This window comes from Petromyzon marinus, chromosome 41 (genome assembly GCF_048934315.1).
Source record: "Petromyzon marinus isolate PM22_M1 ecotype Great Lakes invasive population chromosome 41, UKy_Petmar_22M1.pri1.0, whole genome shotgun sequence".
NCBI classification, from domain to species: Eukaryota; Metazoa; Chordata; class Hyperoartia; order Petromyzontiformes; family Petromyzontidae; genus Petromyzon; species Petromyzon marinus.
In genome coordinates, this window is record NC_133707.1 from 11,975,114 (window position 1) to 11,994,841 (window position 19,728).

The 19,728-nt window shown below is 47.4% G+C and overlaps 1 protein-coding gene across 4 annotated transcripts in view; it reads right to left on the bottom strand.

Annotated features, from left to right (window-relative positions):
* The window catches only part of LOC116950982 (protein FAM13A-like), a 72,047-nt gene extending 52,577 nt beyond the window's left edge, over window positions 1–19,470 (bottom strand). For all 4 annotated transcript variants that reach the window (XM_076073395.1, XM_076073396.1, XM_076073398.1 and 1 more), the window contains exons 1-2: window positions 19,367–19,470; window positions 11,082–11,275 (exon numbers count right to left, since the gene is read on the bottom strand). In XM_076073395.1, the coding sequence (XP_075929510.1) occupies window positions 11,082–11,120 (39 nt within the window). In that variant the 5' untranslated portion in view covers window positions 11,121–11,275; window positions 19,367–19,470. The remainder of the gene's footprint in view (window positions 1–11,081; window positions 11,276–19,366) is intronic.
* Window positions 19,471–19,728: the final 258 nt, after the last annotated feature.

The window sequence follows — 19,728 nt, forward strand, 5'->3', positions numbered from 1 at the left end:
CCTGCCTAACGCTAAACCCTCACTCTGTAACTCTACCTCCATAACCCTAACTGCCGAATCCTAACTCGCTAACGTTTAACCATAAACCTATCCTTGAACCCCAATCCTAAACCCTTAATCCTTTCTCTAAACCCTCACATAATTCACATGCATTGATCACACCATGTCTCTCAGCAACATCAGCGTAGAAGGCAGATTTCCCCGTTGTGTCTGCGGTGCGCATATGCACACGTACGCGTTTGCACATGCATGCGTGCATGCACACGTGTAGCGAGTTCAACTGAGTCGCAGACGTTGTCTTGGGAGCGACACTATTTATTACATCAACTCAACACAACATAACGTAACCTACACTTGGGTCTTGAATGCCCATCTAACCACGCTACGGCAGAACTAGACACGGTCCCGCTATCCCGGTCCGGACCGCGTGGCTAGAGGCTTCTTCAACCCGACGTGGATCTTCTTCACCAACAACCCGAAGAACCCCGAGCCCCGCACGGGGCCCCCGTGATATCGGCCTGGGCTGGGGATGGCTCCGCCCCTCGCCCCGCCCACCTTCTAGATCTCTGGAGCTCTTTCCCAAAGGCCCCCCGAGAGCTCCTCTATACCACGTGACCGCCCAGCAGGTCCCCGTCCACCGGTGGCCCCCCTCCAATATCATCCGGTCACGTGTCGGCAGGTCAACCAGCGTATCATGCCCCAACGTAACCCTGGCTGGCACTCTATCGCTCCCTCACCGGGAGCCCACACCGCACACTGTACGTGGTGCCTCTGCGCTAACCAGCGCTCACCGAAGCCCAGCTAGGGCCGGCACTACGCCCATTAAACGGGCTGCACATTATGACAACACATTATCCGCCGTGGCCTCACAAGCCCGGCACCACACAGTGACATGTAAAAGGGTAAGTGATGCATTGTATGAAAAGGAAAACAAGCACTGTGCCACACAGGAACGTTAAAAACAAAACAGTGAAAGGAATTAGCCCTGGGAATGGGTCATCCGAGAAAAGTTTTGATTTCTAAACAATTGACCTATTCTACCGAGGCAGTCCCACCTTGATGTCCTGTCGTGGTTACAAATGACAAACATTTGACCTCGGGGCAGTAATGCTCTTTCATAACAATACTACAACCGTAGTAATCAAGTGACTTCCTTGCTCAAATAAGCACTGAGGCGATGCTCATCTCCTATTTACAGCCCCTGATATGTTATGGATATTCCACATTCCTATGACTGGGGCACGTCTAGCCATAAGACAAGCACTGTTGACTTTTCCACAGTGGTACTCATTTTTATCGACCCTGGAGGGATGATGGGCTGAGTCAATGAGGAATGAAACTCGGACCTTGCGATTGCGAGCTGCTCGCTCTACCGCTGAGCTACCTGGACACCTCCAGTAATGGTGCTCTCTTGTCTGTTATTATTATCACTGTAAAACTGTTAAAAATAATCTATCCCTCGAGTTTCCTGGCTGACTGCTGGCTGGGCTCCTCTCTACCACAACAATGACTCAATTGTTAGTTGATGCGGGCCATTGCCACTGAAACTAACTGGGTAACTCTCTGCACAGGATTTTATGTGTAACAAATAACTGCTCGACCCGAGCTATGAATGCTTTGTTCTTTGCATTGTCTTCGTGCTGTTTGCCTTTTGGAATTCTTTGAGACAAGGCCATGAAGAAGGCTGGTGTAGGCCAATCAGTTTCAAGCAAAATGCATATATTATCAAGGCATGTTTGGTTGCATGTTTTACCACGAGCATGTGTTTTTAATGCAGATTTCATGCCTTGTGATAGGTGAAAACATTAACACCTTCTGTATTCTTGCCGGAAAGGGTATTCATTTTTTTCATCAAATAAACATTTAATTGATATGGCGGAAGTTTGGAATACATTTAATAGATACCGAAACAGAATAGGTGGGAATAATGCATACAGAAGACAGACAGGGTTCATTTAAAATTGCTCTAACTTTCAATCCAAGTCAATACATTTTTTTGTTTACATGTGGTGCCTTTTTGGCGCAAATCTGCCACACAAAGCACCATTAACCCATTACAACAATTTTTTTTACAATTCTAGACCGTAAAAAAATGTAAAACCAAGTTGTGGCTATGCTCCTATGAATGTAATTATCTCGCAATATTCTTTAAATCCGATCAAATATATTTTTAAATACCTTGGCATTTTATTTTAACATAAAACGCAGATTACTCTTAGTTCTGCGACTGCAGGAGGATCGTGAAAGGAGAGTGAACAGACAGCCACGGTGGCAAGATGTTAATTCCCTCGCCTGGAATACAAGATGTCAAGGGTTCGATCCCGACCCTGACGCCAGCTGTCTATTTGGAGTTTGTGTCTCTCTCCCTGTGGTCGCGAGGATTTTTCTCCGGGTCCTCCAGTTTTCCCTCCACATTTTAAATCCACATGTGTTTATAGTATTTGGCTGCTATACATTTCCACATGATCAGCTGCTACATTGAGCTATCATTTATGGCCAGGTCAGTGGGCCTTACCTGGTAAAATAATAAAAAATAGTTTTAGTTTAGCCGTCTCTGATTTTGCGCTGCAGTGCAACGGCTCCTCTACTCCTTCTGTTAAAATATTTTTTCCTGCGATACCTCATTGGCAGTGGCGCATAAAAACGAACTACAAAACACTCAACACATTTGTCAATAGCACTGCTAGAAAAAAAACATTACGTAAGGGATCATGTTTTCGGGTAATGGCCCGTCTGCTCAGCACACGGATAGAGAGGCCAAAGAGTGCAGTGAATTAGTTGCGAGACTGTACGGTACACCACGGGACTCTGGCACGAAGTTATTTGTTTTCCAAATGAAGAGTCTGGTATTGGCACATGAACAGCTTCCCATTAGAAAATAATGAGCAACAGACAAACCCTTAAAAAATATAAACACGTATTATGCACATGCTCATGTGGTATAAAATGAGTGAGCATTCCATGCATAAGGAGGGGAGATTTAACACAAAACGGCTGCTGCCAACGGGCCAGGAGCCCACTTGGTTGTACTTCACCATCCGCACATCCTCGTAGCCCTGCAGGCGAGCCTCAATTACGGCACAATCTGTGAGCGAGCCACCAACCCTGCTGCACGGCAGGCACGCTCCACCGAGGTTCGTGATGACGCGGGCAATGGTGTGAAGTGGTTCCCCATGGGCAACGACGAATGGAAAACGAGCCCGGGGGGGAACGCAATGCTGAGCAGAGGACAAAGACAAAGATCCCCCATATAGCCTTAAGAGACTGTGGGTGGCCAACACCATCGTTTAATAATATTTCAATTAACAATCCGCCTCCCTTAAGGTCCCCATTGTTTCTACTAACGATACATTTTTGATTAACAATACGTTTACAATGTCACGCGGCCGCCAGTTTTGGCCAATCAGAGCGCTCCTAAGTGGACTCAGCAGACCTCAGCCAATCAGTGCTGCTCTTTTATGAGCGTTTTTGGGGGCAACTTGCTGCTAGCTTTTCAATGTTTCATGTTCGGTGCTTATGGAAACAGCTCTCTTGAATACTTAAGTGTTTCTTTTTACTTAAAAGTTAAATAAGATCAATAACAATGGCCCCTAAAATGAATGTGAAGAAAGCCATCCATTTTCTTAGCCCAAGGTAAGAATTTTAATGTTATGCTCAATTTATGCACCTTTAAATGCTATGTTTTTAGGGTGAAAAAGGTCTACTTACGATCGTCTTGGAACAAATTAAAGTATTTCCTATATTCGATTAACAATAATTTAAATTAACGATGGTTTTCGTGGAACCAATTAATATTGTTAACCGTCGGACCATTGTATACACACGGCAATAATACGTATGTACGTTTTTGGACTTCTTTAGCACCATACATAGCCAACTGTGCTCATCGGAAGTCTGGATAGGCACTCATTTAAGGCCGAGTAGACCTAGGGGAGGACCAATGCTAGTTCAATTTTTGGCCAAAAGTTATCGGACGTGAGTGGGAATCAAACTAGGTTCGCCGGGTTCGAAGTGCAGTGCGCTAACCACCGCACAACCGCTCCCCATGTGCAGAGCGGAGAACAGGCACCGACACAGAAACACACACATTAACTAAACCAGGTGTCTCTCGCCCTCCTTTCACGGATACAAATAAATGAAAACTATGCAGTAGCAAATTTTAATTAGGCGAGTACTAAGGTTAAAATATATTCCATTTCTTAATTTCTGCAGTCAATAAAAAAAGAAAATCCTCGCTGTAAATACCACGTATAGATGGTGTCAGCAGTTCTAATTCATATAGATGTGGAACAATAAACCCTCTCCTGTGAAATGGTGCACACAAAGATCCCCCCGTATTGCCTTACCAGACTTTAGTGGCAAGTGCTGTTAGCGAACACCTATGAGCGGGGTGGGTGGCCAGCACCACGCCTGACCGCTGTTATCTCCGCAGTGGCGATATTTGCACAGTGCACCAAGTGCTTATTTGAGGCTGACTCGACCTAGGGGAGGCCCAGGACCAGTTCAGATAATCGTCACTGGCGTTGGCCATGAGCAGGAATGAAACTCAGGTCGCCGGGTTCGTAGCACAGTGCACTACCGCTGCACTATTGCCTCCTCCTTTAAGTGCATTGTTGAAGTCAGAATTATCCTTTGGAGCACGAGTTCTCTGCGACTCACATTTTAACATCAAACTTCCCCTTAACCAATCCGGCCCCCTCACAGCCGTCACCCCCTCTGACTCGGGAGGACGCGAGGCCCTTGGGCTCCGGGTGACTGGGGATCCTGTTTCTATTTCCCATCCTGGTCCGCCCATTCCGATGAGCGCTCGCGCATCTCATCACCTGGCGTCCTCGAGCGAAGCGGTCACATGGCAGCGGGTACACCCCCCCACCCTGCTCTGCACTACCCATAATTTCGCACCTCCAATTAGCACGGTTGGCTATGTACGGTGCAAAATAAGTTCAACATACCCCATCTTCACACACTGAAATCAGAGTTTTATTCTTCATCATTTATATAAAACAAATATTTTGCCCACCCGATTCTTGTATTGGCGTCATGTCATAAAAAAATAATCTGTTCTGATTTCTCGCAGAGCAGTGCAATTCTTCATATTAGACAACGGCCAATGGAAGCGGATATCACCTTTGAGATCAGTTCAGTGACGTCATATCCACACAGTAGGGGGCAACACTTTCCCACTTGCCCTGCCACCATGTTCATCGCATGACAGTCAAAACTATATTTTTATTCCCAAATCTCTCAGGCATTTAGGAAAATAAATTCAAGAACCAGTTTAATTACAGGCAGTGGCTGAAACCTGGATTCAAAGCCACGATCCCTGCGGTGCTGGCTCAGCGCTCTGACCTCCGAACCATCCGGCCCACTCAAAGTTTTTGTAAAAAAATTGCACATCTCCAACCCGGCGTAGAGCCCTCACGCTTGCGTCCGTGTCACTGTGACGAACGCGGGACGCACGCGATCCTGCTCCCTAAGTAGGTCAGATGCCTCGAAGGAGACCACGGCTAGCGCGGTAGTGCCAGCGGCAGCAGCGGCGCGCACACATGTACGCATGCAGCCCGGCACAGGAATTTCATCAGCGCCGCGGCTAATTGCGCCGACGGTGCAAAAGCTCATCTGGCTCTCGGCAAAAACCCGGAGCGCGCTGCCTGCCTGCTGCGCTCGGGCCCCCAAGCGCCTGCAGCGTCACCCAGAATACCAATGACCTTCTGCCTTCATCGTCCGAGGCCATTTTATATACCGCGGCCGGGTGAAGGTCACCCCATCTCGCAGCCTCTGCCTGCGCTCCTGTGTGGCCGTGAATATCGTTTTGCTCGCTCCGGGGGGCGTGGATATGTCACGTTTAATGACCCCTATTTAAATCATCTGTGCTGTTGCTGAGAGCTATTCAAGGTGTTGCGGCTCTGATCGGTGACGAAAGCCTCATTCATCTCATTGACTGAGCAAGGGCCCTTCACATATTCACAGCAAAGCAGATTAATTTAAATTGCTCATGAAGTTCTTGCTGCTGGTATTTACAAAGGGTGTTCCTTTGTGTATCTGTAATAATGCCGCTGTTATGGGCTGTGGGTTCAGGTCGGGTGAGATAACACAGGGCAATCATAGAACAGTCATTGACTGCAGCCTGACTGCCACTTTCCCCATTGCCCCGATAACCGGCTTCCTCAGAAAGACAAAAATTCAGTCGATGAACACAAATCATTGCATGCAACATTGTGAGCATGATAATATACGAGGACACTGAAACTTATGGACTCGTTACCATTACAGAATTATCAACATTGGTATTTCTACAGTTAAAGTTCATGCCAATATTGCCACATACTATGAAGGCTAAAGTTCATGACACTGTCCTTTTGGTTCTTTCGGTAAAGTCATGTAGAAAATAAAATAATAATAGAATACGACGTTTCGGTTGCAACACAAGCAGCCATCATCAGGTAAGAATGAATGATAAAACACAGACACGGAAACAACATAGGCAGACACACATGCAGAGACACACCGAGCGAGACACACACCAAGACAAACAGAAAGACAACGAATCTTTGCCGAGGCCTTAAATAGAGAGAGGGGGGAGGGGCCGGGGCAGAGAGAGGACTGGGGAGGCGGACAAACGAGGGGACCAGCACACAAACGAGGGGACGAGGGAGCAGTGTGGAATTCAGGACCACAGTGGCCGGAGGAGAGACAATGGTCTAGAGCAGTGGTTCTTAACCTTGTTGGAGGTACCGAACCCCACCAGTTTCATATGCGTATTCACCGAACCCCTCTTTAGTGAAAAATAAAATGTGATTTTTTTCAAATTCAAGACGTAGATATGTTTTTTACTGGTACACAAAATGAGCCGTGCATGAACATTACCTTGTTCAAAGAATAAAACCAACACAATGCATAAACTCACAACAAATTACATACCTGGAAATCAATGTGACTTCTGCTGTTGCCTTTGAGAGATCAGTTCAGATATGCGTGGCTTCACCTTGGCAAGTGCCACTCTCATGTCATTTTCACAGCAAAGTCTGTTCCTTTTCTTCGTTTTTATGTCCAGCATCCTCGAAAAGGATTGCTCACAAAGATATGTTGTAACAAATGGTATAAAAAAATCCAGGGCTTTCTTAGCAATAACTAGATACTTGTTCATTTGTCGACACCAAAGCGTTGAGAGCGTTGTTGTTCTGAAGAGTTGCTGTTGAACCTGGCTCTGCTGAATTTCAATGATTTCGTCGAGGAATTCATCATTGACATCTGCTGTTTCAACAGCAAACGTGAACGGCTGTCTCACCCATGCTGGATATGACTCTCTTGTAGGGAAATATCCGTCGAGAGACTTTGCAAGCTCATCTAAGTGCGTGGCAATTGTTTGCTTCAGTTCCGTGGATACAGAAATATCTCCGATTCCAGACACATCTTCGATCTTACTTGCACAGTCGTCCAGAAGCGGGAAGTTTGCGAAGTTATTGTTCTCTGTTCGTCGTTTCCATAACGGTAGCTTTTTTTGAAAAGCCTTCAGGTGTTCTTCCGCTTCTATGATATTGACTCCACCACCCTGCATCTGCTGATTGAGATGATTGAGAGCTGCGAATATATCAGCCATGTACGCTAAAATGAGAATGAACTCAGGATTTTTGAAGCAATCTGCATGGCAGTGTTGGTGCTCTTGCAAAAACAGGGCTAATTCCACACGCATGGCAAAAACACGATTCAGCACCTGTCCCCGGGATAACCACCGAATATTAGAATGGAGCAGAAGTACCTCAAATTCAGAGCCCATTTCTTTACACAGCTCACTGAAGATGCGGTGCCTCAGAGCACTTTTTCGCACATAGTTCACACATTCCACCACAGTTTTTAATACTTCTGCCATTTTTGGAGGTAAGGTTTTTGTTGCCAACGCATGCCTGTGCAGAATACAATGCGTCACAATGATGTGTGGTGCATCGGCCTTTACTAGCGCACCAAAACCAGACTTTCTTCCCAGCATGACTGGAGCTCCGTCCGTACAAACTGCAGAAACCATATCCCATGAAAGATTGTTGTCTCTGAAGAAGTCATCCACAAGCTTCTTCACATCGGCTGCCTTCGTTGTTGTTGTAAGAGGCTTACAAAATAAAAACTCTTCTTTTATCATGTCGTCTTTCACATAGCGTACAAAAACAGCAAGCTGGCTTAGATCAGAAACGTCTGTGGTTTCGTCGAGTTGAAGGCTGAATTTTGCCGGGCTTGAAATCAGATCCGCGACTACTTGAGCCAAGATGTCTTTACTCATGTCTTCTATTCTGTCACTGACGGTGTCATTTGAAAGGGGAATTTGGGATAATTTACCTTCGGCCGCTGTTCCGAGCATCAGATCGCCATCTTTAATGCAGCTGGTTTCACAAGTGTTTCACCAATGGTGTGTGGCTTGCCCTGCTTTGCGATCAGGTAAGCAACTTCGTACGATGCTGTCAGGATCGGTTTGTTAACAGGTACAAATCCAAGAGCAGACAGAGTGGCCCTTTCATCGAATCTGGCTCTCTTCACCCTGAATTCAGCAAGTGTTGTGTTCTTGTATTCCCCGTCTCCATGCAGCTTCAAGAAGTGTTCCTTTAGTTTTGCCGGTGCAAGACTAGAGTTGCTCAACTTGACGTTGCAAATCATGCAGATAGGACGCTCACTCCCATCACGTTCTGTGATACATGAGAATCCATGTTGTACATATTCGTCCGACCACTTTCTTCTTTTGCCCGACATAGTTAGTATGGATAAAATATTAAAGAAATCACACGACGTACGACAACAACAGTCACACGTTGACTACTGAGTACGCACTAAATTCCCCGCAGCGCTGATTGGCCAAGCAGTGTAGCATGATCATCTGCAGCCAGTGATGGCCAAGCGGGCCGTGTGTGTCATCACAAATTTACACAATAATTCAAGTGTGTCCGGACCTCCGTGGCGGGGGCTCTGCCGAACCCCTGAGATCGACTCACCGAACCCCTGGGGTTCGATCGAACCCAGGTTAAGAACCACTGGTCTAGAGCAAGTAAATCGAAAGTTTGAGAAAGTAAATTTAATAGAATTAAGAAGTGTAACGCAATGCAACACAGAGGGTCAGTTAACACACAGCTAACGCATAGCCTGGTTGATTAACTGCTCCCTCTCCTTGTCCCCTCGTTTGTGTGCTGGTCCCCTTGTTTGTCCGCCTCCCCAGTCCTCTCTCTGCCCCGGCCCCTCTCTCTATTTAAGGCCTCGGCACAGATTCGTTGTCTTTCTGTTTGTCTTGGTGTGTGTCTCGCTCGGTGTGTCTCTGCAAGTGTCTCTGCCTATGTTGTTTCCGTGTTTGTGTTTTATCATCCATTCTTACCTGATGATGGCTGCTTGTGTTGCAACCGAAACGTCGTATTCTATTATTATTTGATTTGATTTTCTATGTGACTTTACCGAAAGAACCAAAGAGTAATTCCTGCAGTCACGAAAGCTTCGAATCTAGTTTTAATGACACTGATCTTCCGACTTAATCAAGAGTCCCACCAGAATAACCACCTCCGTTGCAGTGCGGTGAATAATTTTTTTTCATTCTTCTGTGTTTATGAGCGACAGGGGGGGGTTGAGAAGAAAAACAGGTTGACAAAACGTGCTTGCGCAATGCTCGGGCGGATAAGCATGCAATAAAACGCGCCAATTTATTGCAGTGTTAAGGACTAAACTGCTCACCCACGACCTTTAAACCGAGTACCTCCGCGTAACACAGCGGCGGCAGGAGCAGCAAGCAGCCGGCGCGACGCCACGCCAGCCCTGCGACCCGTCAGGCCCTTGGCCACATCCCACGCAGTGGAACGCGGCGCCGGGTGCGATTGTCGCTCAGCAACGATCAGAGGGGCAGAGAAAAATGCACGATCGTGGGACTCGGAGATCCGCATGCGGGTCCCTTGAGAGAGTTAATCGCTGGAGATACTCGGCAAAATCTTTGGCAGTGATTGCGCCTGGCAGTGGCTGGAAGTGACCTTGAAGTATTTACACACGCGTGCGTGTGTGCGTGTCATCTAGCGGTAATGTAGCGATCAATGTGCTGCAATACGAACCCGGTGACCCGAGTTTGATTTCCACTCACGGCCAACACTATTGACACTTATTTGAACCGGTATTGGGCCTTCCCTAGATGGACTCCACATCAAATGAGTACTTTGTACTCTAGTTACGATGGAAATGCGTTACGACGACCCCATCGTAAATCAAAAATATCGTAAGTCGAAGATGGCCTAGCCTACCCAGGAGTCTTAAAAAATGGTGATAATTTAGCAAAACAGAGCAATTTACAGTACCGTACTGTATAAACTATATACTGTATGTATTTATTAATTACAATACTGTATTGCACAGTAAAATGTCAAGTAAAAAAACAAGGTAAATTCTTAGCCTACCTATGTGAACTGCAATTTAAAAGAAAGTTTTTTCAGGAAACAATCTTATCTGCTATAAAAACTTTTAACATGCATTCGTAGCGTGGTAACCCAACCGCTGGTGAGAGTGAGGCATCACACAAAGCGGGAGATGCGTACATCCCGGCAGCGTCCCAACGTACAGTATCGTACCTCGTACGCTGCTGCGTTTGCCTGCCACGCGAAATTTAAAATATTTTACAATTTTGTTTATCGCTATCGCCATCGTAGGATCGAAATATCGTAAGTCGGACCATCGTAACTCGAGGACCATCTTTACCTAGAACAATGTGTAAAAATCGCCACTGTGGAGACAAAGGCATGGGGCTAGCTACACTGCCGCCCGTGTGCCATGCAGACCTTCATAGGTGCTCGCTAATAGTACTTGCCCCAACAGTTTGTTACGGCTTTAGGGGGATTTTGTTTGTGCGTGTTTATATGCACGCATGTGTGTATATAAGCGGGCGTCTGCGTGTGTGCACGTTTATGTACATGTACGCGTATGTAAATATGCATGTGTGGTGATATGCACGTCTGCGCATGTGTGCGCATGTACATGCACGTGTGTACATACGCGCATGTCAGCGTGTGTACACGTGCATGTGTACGTGCATGTGTGTGTACATACACACGTGCCTGCGTGTATGCGTGCGTTACCGTGTGGCAGGGCTCGAGGCCGAGCCCGCTGTCCCCCATCGTGTAACGAGTGGCGTTGCGCGACGCCTCCCCGGGGGCCTCGCTACGGCTGCTTTAGGTTGTGGCAGAAGATGAGTCTGTAATTCCTCATTGACGGCGGCACGGCGCTTGCTGGGGGGTCGGCTAGCTGGCCCTCCACACGACTCAACACGGCTCTGTGGGACAAGCAGCACACAGGGCGGGGGGGGGAAGTGAGGGCACAATGCGGGTGCGTCAGCGCCACGTCGCAGCGACAGAGCACATGAAAGCACAACGTGAAAGTAGTGGGGGGGGGTCTTGCGGAACTCGAATGAGGTGCCGCCATTCCGAGACGGTAGAGAACCACTGCATTCGATGGACTGCCACGTTCCTGCCAAAATCTGAGCCTCATGCCAAATTGGCAGCGGCGGCGGTGCACAGGCGGCACCTCATTCCATGCCCCGTACTTAGGGTTGCGATAGTTCACTCACTCGTGGGTGGCAGTTGACTGAGATGAAGTTATTCAAATCAAGCGATGGGGGTTAAAGATCACAGTGAAAACGTTAAAACTACGCGTGGAGTACAGCCACAGCAGGCGCTCACGACAGTGAGCCCTCCCACTTGCGGTGAAAGCCACGAAGCGCCTTCATCGTAGTCAATGACTAATTAAACAACCATCAAACAAAAGTGAGCCAAGTGAAATGTACAAATTTTGGTTTATTTAAAAATAGATTAAAAGTAGCAGGCTAATGAAGTAACTTGAAAGTTAAAGCACTTACCTCCTCGGCCAGGGAATGTAGAGAATGTAATGTATTAACTCGCAGCCCCCCACCCCCAATGCCCTGGGGAGCAGCCTGGCATTCGAGCGACGGGGCTCTCCCGATGACCTCCTTGAACTTTGCGTGGGGAATGGTACGTTCCATTCACCTGACGTGCCACATCCCAATCAGCTGCGCAGCCTTCCCGGATCCCACCTCTCCCTGCGGTACCCTGCGGTACGATTGGAATGCGGAGAGGCGCTCCTCCGTGAATTTTATTAAAACGCTCCGACCAAACGCCGCTCCAACCACTCTCGCAATGCGCGACACCGTAGCTCATGAGGCGCACTCGCGCCGCCGGCAACGAAGGCCTTCTACGGCTGGGCCGACCGCCAGGCGGGGCCTGTCTAAGCCATCTTGTGTGGAATTTGGATGGAGCTCAGGAAACGTGCGGAGGCACACACAACTACGCAGGTACACGGCCGACCCCGTGCGTTCGCGGAGCAGGACAGGCCGCTCACACGCTCGGGCATTCCCCTCCGTTTCCTGACCGAACTGGTGATCACACAGGAAGCGTCAAGCTATTTTAAGCCAGAGTAATTGGGCGACCACATCATCATTATCTGCACCATTCGCAATGATCTATCCACTGCCAGATGAAGGCCTCCCTAAGCCACTGCCAGATCTCATAGTACCACAATAACAATCCACCCAGCACCTACACACGAGATAATTTAATTACTCCATCTCCATAGCTGATGTCCTCTTGGGTGCGTTACCTGCTCTTGGCTGCCTCTCTGTCTTAAGTCTCGACCACTGGCCATCGTCCATTCTAGCCATGACGTGTCCTGCCAAAGCCCACTCACATCTCTTAAAGGTCTATATGAGGTCTCAAATTTGTTCTCTAATCCACGAGTTCCTCTTTCTGTCTCTCAATGTAAATCCAAGCACGTGCCTCTACATGCCTCGTTGTATACTTTAGAGCTTGTGTTCCATTTATCTTCCTATGTTTCCGATCCATATTCACAAGTACTGTAGTTCATCATCGACCGCTCAGAAACTGCGCTGTAACGGTGCATGTTCCGCATTGTGCCACGGGTTCCCTAATAGAAGAACCACATTATAGAAAAAATACGTTGTGTGAACACCACTAAGCAAGGAGTGACCGTATGTCACATGTCATGCAGTACAATGCATCCAATTAGGTGACATTTTTAGAAATCTATTGAAATACAAGTCAAGTGAATGTTACACAAGCTGGCTGGGCATGGTGGTACATGCCTGCAGTCGAGCCCTCGAGAGTGAAATGTGAGTGGATCAGGCACGTTTGTTAAACTCACAAACCCGCGAGCCCCACACGGTTGTGAGAACCCCGCTGTAAGGAGCATTGTCAACCCCCTCGTGTGTCAAATGATTCTGGGTTCTGAAGTCTCATACGACTGGAATGGTCAAACAGCCCCTGTGACCCACACGGCCTTCATCAGGCAGTGGATTGCCCACGTTGCAAAGCATTCACTAACATGGGAATAAACAAAACATCCCAGCTATGGAGGACCATTATGAAGAAGCAACTTGACATTACAGTAAATTTGGATTGTAATCACCCTGCACGTGCCATACCCGTAGCAGGATTTAATAACCATGCAGCCTGGTTGCGCATAAACACGCATGACCCCGAGACGATGATGCCCTTGTTAGGCTCGCTACTATGCTGCCATGTTAGTAAGCATCTATTTTGGCCAGCACGGCACACATGGGGAGACAGCCAGGACCGATTCTGCACTTGCCCCCCTAACTGGTCTAGAGAGGCAGGGAGTGTTGACACACGGCTCACACAAGGCTCCACCACACAAAGATCCCCCATGTAGCCTTGACAGACTGTTGGGGCAAGCGTTGTTAGCGAGCACCTATGAAGATTAGGACGGCGCACAAGAGGGTAGAGTGGCCAGCATCAAACCCGGCCACCTTTGTCTCCCGAGTGCTGATATCGATGCACGACACCAAATATCAATTAATGTCCGAGTCGACATAGGGGAGGCCCAGGACCTGTTCAGATTATTCGTCACCGATGTTGGCTGTGAGCGGCAGATCAAATGATAGATTTGAAGTTTTCGTGACTACAAGGATCCATACTCTTTGGTTCTTTCGGTAAAGTCACGTAGGTGAAAATATAAAAAATAAGAATAAAAATAATCAAATTAAATCACGACGTTCCCCCCCGCCCCTGCATCTCTCCTCCCTGGCTCCTCCTCCCCTCTTACCTTATATAATCGCTTGTCACAAAGAGCTCTCTTTGCCCACTAGTCATTTTTTGTGCTTTGCTGTGGTTGTCCCACCTGATGACGGAAGCTTGGGTTGCTTCCGAAACGTCGTGATTTAATTTCATCATTTTTATTATTATTTTTCGCCTACGTGACTTTACCAAAATAACCAAAGAGTACGGCAAATCAAACTTCCGTTACTGGGTTAGTAGCGCAGTGTGCTAACCACTGCGCCACTGCTCCCCCAAACGACAAAAACTATTTTTATTTCACTAGGTCCACTGAGCCGTGAAGCTCTTTTTCAGAAGCGACTTGGCCACAATTGATAGTTAAACGAAGTTGGCTTAACATGTGGAAATTTATAGCAGCCAAATACTCTAAACGCATGTTTCAAAATGTGGAGGGAAAAATTGGAAGACTCGGAGAAAAATTTATGCGACCACAGGGAGAACAGCTCTAAATATACAGGTGTCAGGATCGAACCCCCGACCTCCTGTATACAAGGCAAGGTAGTTAACATCTCCCCACCGTTGCACCCACAAACACAGACACGCACTGCTGCAGGTGGCTCCATTAAAGCTAAACGAGCGGCCGGTAAGCGACATTTCCACGTGGCCGCGGGGCTCAGGGCCGTCGCCATAATCGAGGCAGCTTCTCAGTAAATAAACGTGGGGCGCCTCGCTCAGTCCAGCAGCATCAGCGGGTGCGCCCAGCAGCGCCCGCGCACCAACAAATGAAACCACTCGGCTACACCGCTATCTCCGAAAACGTTCTTCAAGGCTATGGCCATGGTGGATATTTAGCACGTCACCGAAGGACAAGTGACTGATAAAAACGGCCATATAGCGAGCGTAGCTCGCTATACGGCCGTATAAAAAAAAATATCGACTATAAACCTCTTCCAACATGTCCGGTCTATGCGGAAGAGTAGACCAAATACTCTCTAGCACTCCCTCTAGTGGAGGCCCTGCACTCAGCAGCAGAGTGAGCAAGCAATTGCAGGGCTGCACCGTTGTCGTAATTTTACTATACACTAAAAAAGCATGTTACGTGGCCTCGTGCTGAGGGTGAAGTTAATGATGTCATCATCATCATCAGGCATGAGCAATCCACTATTGGATGAAGGCATCCCCAAGCAGTCGATATCCCTCAAGTTCAAGTGTGACACCCGGAACTGAAAGGATAAACTCTTCACAGTAAGAAAACGGATACATCTCTCCTGGACCCAAGGGCAACCATGTGGATGTCATCAAATAAGTGGGAGTGAAATCTAGAACACGATTTCTGGGCGCTGCCTTCACGACCAAATACGCTCATCTGGGAAGGTTGCATCACTATGAGCGATGACGATATGAGATGAACGATGGCAGGAACAAATGGAATGTCTGTGAGTTGTCAACTCAAGGGGAAGTGGAGCAATCAATAGAAGCATTTGCTGGTGATGTGGATTGCAATTAAATTGACATTCAAAGTAGCCGTATCGAAGGGGCAATGGTGTTTTTAAGTGTATTATTGTGATGGAGCACTATTCACTGCACCTGCAGTGGAAGAGCGATGAGCGGCCCGAGTCCCATTTCTGAGCATGCCTAACATCAGTCGTTCAAGATATCGGCAATGAGGTCGCTACGTGCATCTGAAAGGGAAGAATGCCAAAGTTTGTTGTGGGCGTTGAAATCTCCAATAACAATTGAGTCGTTGTTTGGTAAAAGTCGATTTATACTGAACTGATAGTTGCGAGGGCAAGAACTGGTCGGTGGGATGTAGACGTTCATTATAGTGAGTGGGGCCTAGATGAGATTTGATACGGACGCTTAAGACGTCTGTGGTGATATCAGAAGGAGGCAAAGGGATTTAAATTTCTTCAAATTGAATGCTGTTATGGATGAGGAAAGCTAGACCGCCACCAGCTGTTGGTCGGTCTCGATGGAGGAAAGTGAAATTTTGAAAGTTGGGCGGGCGAGAAGTGGATTTTAATTTTATTTCTTGGATGGCGGCTATATTAATGGAGTTTTGTTGTAGGAAGGTGTTGAGTTCACGAGATTTGTTGTTGATGTCGTTGATGTTTATAGTTGAAGGATTTTTAGGTCGTTTTTGTTGTGGACGTTTTGTTGTGGTTGAAACGGTGGTTGCGATGGATGAAGTGGTGGTGCTAGTGTGGTTGTGCAAGGTGGAGTTGGAGGAGTGGTTGATGTACAATATTTGCAGAACCAGACGGAAATTGAACTGGAGATGCGGGCTAAAGTAGTGCAGCGTTTGTAGTACCAAAATTTACAATCGTTGCATTGGATAGAATTCGCATTGACGTTCTTGCCGCAGCCGCCTAGATTCAATTCGACGTCCCCAGCAATAATGAGAAGCCAGCTCCAGTATGTCGAGAGGCCTGGGCTGGTCTGCGAAAAAAAGGGAAAGTGCCAGGGGTGATGTTGCCATTGGCAAATGCTTTCGGAGTACTTGGTCTCTCCACTTCGAACAAGCGGCAACGCTGGAGATGTCGCACTACAGGTCGGGTGATGATGCAACACGCATCCCGTAATAGAAACCGAAATCTGGTGATGAAAAAAAGCCACTTTCATGTTGTGCATCATAGCCACGCAGTCTTTCACAACATCGGATTTAAGTGTTTAATTTATTTAAAGCCTGCGTTCTTTTTATCAATAAGGTAATTTGCCCGCCAGCAAAGAGGTTACATCAACACACACAGCAGTGCCGATGTTGAGTCTTGAGTTTTGGCGCTGACTTTGACAACACGAGCTTTGTTTGTGCCGAGGAGCGTGGGAGAGACGGTGTGAAAGACAGCGCTGTTTATTGTGAGTGTTTAATGGATTCAAATATTAGCTATTAGGAGCAGGCTACAACAACAACCACAGCAAAATTAAAAGTAATGTGGTTACCATAATGTAGTTGTCGGCAAGGCGTGTCACATTTCTGGACATACACTGATAATTATTACATAACAGCCAGTTTTAACATTAGGTTAAACTGACATTGAACAGTATATACAATATTTTACCAATATTTAAGAATACATGCCAAATTAAGAATACAAAATACGCTAAAAGTAACATTAAACATATATCACCGTGTATATGAATATCAATATATCAATACTCTATTATGATAGGACAGTGCTATTTTACAGGACCGTATGTATTACTATTAACTGTGAGAAACATCATACATTAGATGTATATGTATATTGCCGAATTAACATTAAAATATAGATCTACAGCAATTACATTCGTAACAAAGACAAAGATCCCCCGTATAACCTTCAACCGAACGTTGGGGAAAGTGCTGTTTTCGGGAGCACCTTTGCAGACCGATACAGGACACGAGGGGGTGGATGGCCAGCACCACGAATGGCCGCATGTCTCACCCGTGCTGATGTTTACACATACACCGCGAAAAGTACTAATTTTAAGGCTAAGTTAACATAGGGGTGGCCCATAACCGCCACTCATATTGGTCGTGAGCGCGAATGGAACTCGGGCCGCCGGGTTCGTAGCGCAATGCGCTCACCACCGCTCATCCCTGATAACGCACAGGCGAGAGCACGCTCATCCACTGGAGAATGAGTCGAAATAATTGACACCACTTGTACAAATAAAGCCGATTCCCATTCATTGCATCTTAAATTAATTCATTTGGAAATAAAGCACGTGTATGCGTGGCGTTGTCATGCATGCCGGTCGCGAGTGACAAGTTTGTAGGCGTTTTTGTTTCCAATCAATCCTTTTTTGAGTTTCCAATGCCTTATTAAACCGTGACCATGACAGCGATTAACAATACAGCCCAGTCTGCCTGTATGGCCATTATGATGAAGTTGATCATGGTCATGACGATTACATGATAATCATCATCAACAATGACAGCAGGGGCACATGTTGCCTTCAATCCAGCGATTTTGAGTGTTATAATACAGGTATGATCATGTTTCCTCCTACACAGCTTAAAGGACGCGACCTGGGCTTGCTGTCTTCACTCCAACCCTGTCCTCTGGACAGTCCAATCCCTTCACCTGATAAAGGCCACTTGTGTTGTGGCCAAAACGTCGTGATTTTTTGTTATTTTATTTTTTTACCTACGTGACTTTACCGAATAGAACCAAAGAGTATGATCATGTTGTTGTCATGATATGATTGTCACGATTGCATATGATTGTTGTATGCTTATGATTGGTATATGATGTAATGATGACGCCATGATGATTACGACGTTATGACGATTCTCAACTGTGCAATCAATGAGATGCAGGAAATACGCATTTTAAATTCAACCCAGCACTACTGATGATGATAAAGTTATGTTGATCACGTCAGTCATGATCGCATGTCACACAGATGAAGGTGATCATGATACCACTGCATCACGGGAAATCGTGGCAGCTGCAGCAGTAGCAGCAGTAGCAGGTTTTGATTTCAACAAAGTGCTGATGAAGATGTTAGTGAATTATCGTTGGAAAAGAACCAGACAATTGCATAACCGAATACCGCGATAGCTGCAGCAGCCTCAAGAGTTCAACCCTGCGCCCACGTAGCTGCTGCTGCGAACCTCGATGCCATATTGAGGTTATCATGATCATGACAATTATACCATTAGCATCACGACATGATCATGATGATGCCAAACACTGCATCACAGGAAGCCGTGATAGATGCAGCAGCATCTGATTTTGAATTCAGCCCGGCGCTGCTACTGCTGCAGCTGCTGTTTACGATGTCGTGCGATGACCGTGATGGATGTGACGATTACACCGACTGATCATCGTAACGACATTAAAGCACCGCGCGACTGACACATGCATCGGCCAGAAAGAATCACATTTTGAACTCTGCTCTGCTACAAGCGCGCAGCGGAGGTGAGAAGGCCACCCACCCCCTTCGCGTTCACATCCCAGACGACCTCAAGTGAGGGGTTAGGGGGGGGCCTTAAAGAATGAAAGACCCTCACGATCGTGGGCACCCGAGATGGGATGGCCGCTCGCTGCGAGTGAGGCCACGGGAGCGGCAGACACCGCGCCCCCACCATTTCTAGAATTCGCGACCCGGGGGAAGAGGAGGATGATGATGATGAGGCGATGAGGATGATGAGGAGAGCGCGGCCGTGAACTCGTGACGCTGGCAGCAAATCCGCCAGCGTCTGAAATCGCGAGTGCAAAGCACGAAGACAGCGTGCCGTGCGGCTAACGCCGCGGTGGTTGATAGTCAATCAATTAGAATAACAGCAGTATCAGCAGCAGGAACGTTCTCGACAACACGAGTCGACAAACCTGGAGCGACGGGGCTGGCAGCTGCACTGGTCGCTTGAATCCCAAGAAACGGCCTCCTCCCTGCTCGAGTTTTTTTCTCCCCCAACCCCCCCCCCCCCGTGATCGAAACCCCTAGAGCGCTTAAGCGGCGGCGCGCTCCCAATGGCCGGCGTCCTCGCGCCCAGCCAATCGCGCGCGTCCACCGTGAGGTGGTGACGCCTATCCGTGGTGGAGATTTAAAACTGGAGGGCGGAGTGGAAATCGAAGGTGGTGGGGGAATTTAGGGTGGCGGGGGTTGGCGATGAATCACGTGGTGTGAGGGGCGGGGTGGCGCCTGGGGGGGGGGTAGTACCTCCCCTCACACACAAACAAATGACGTAATC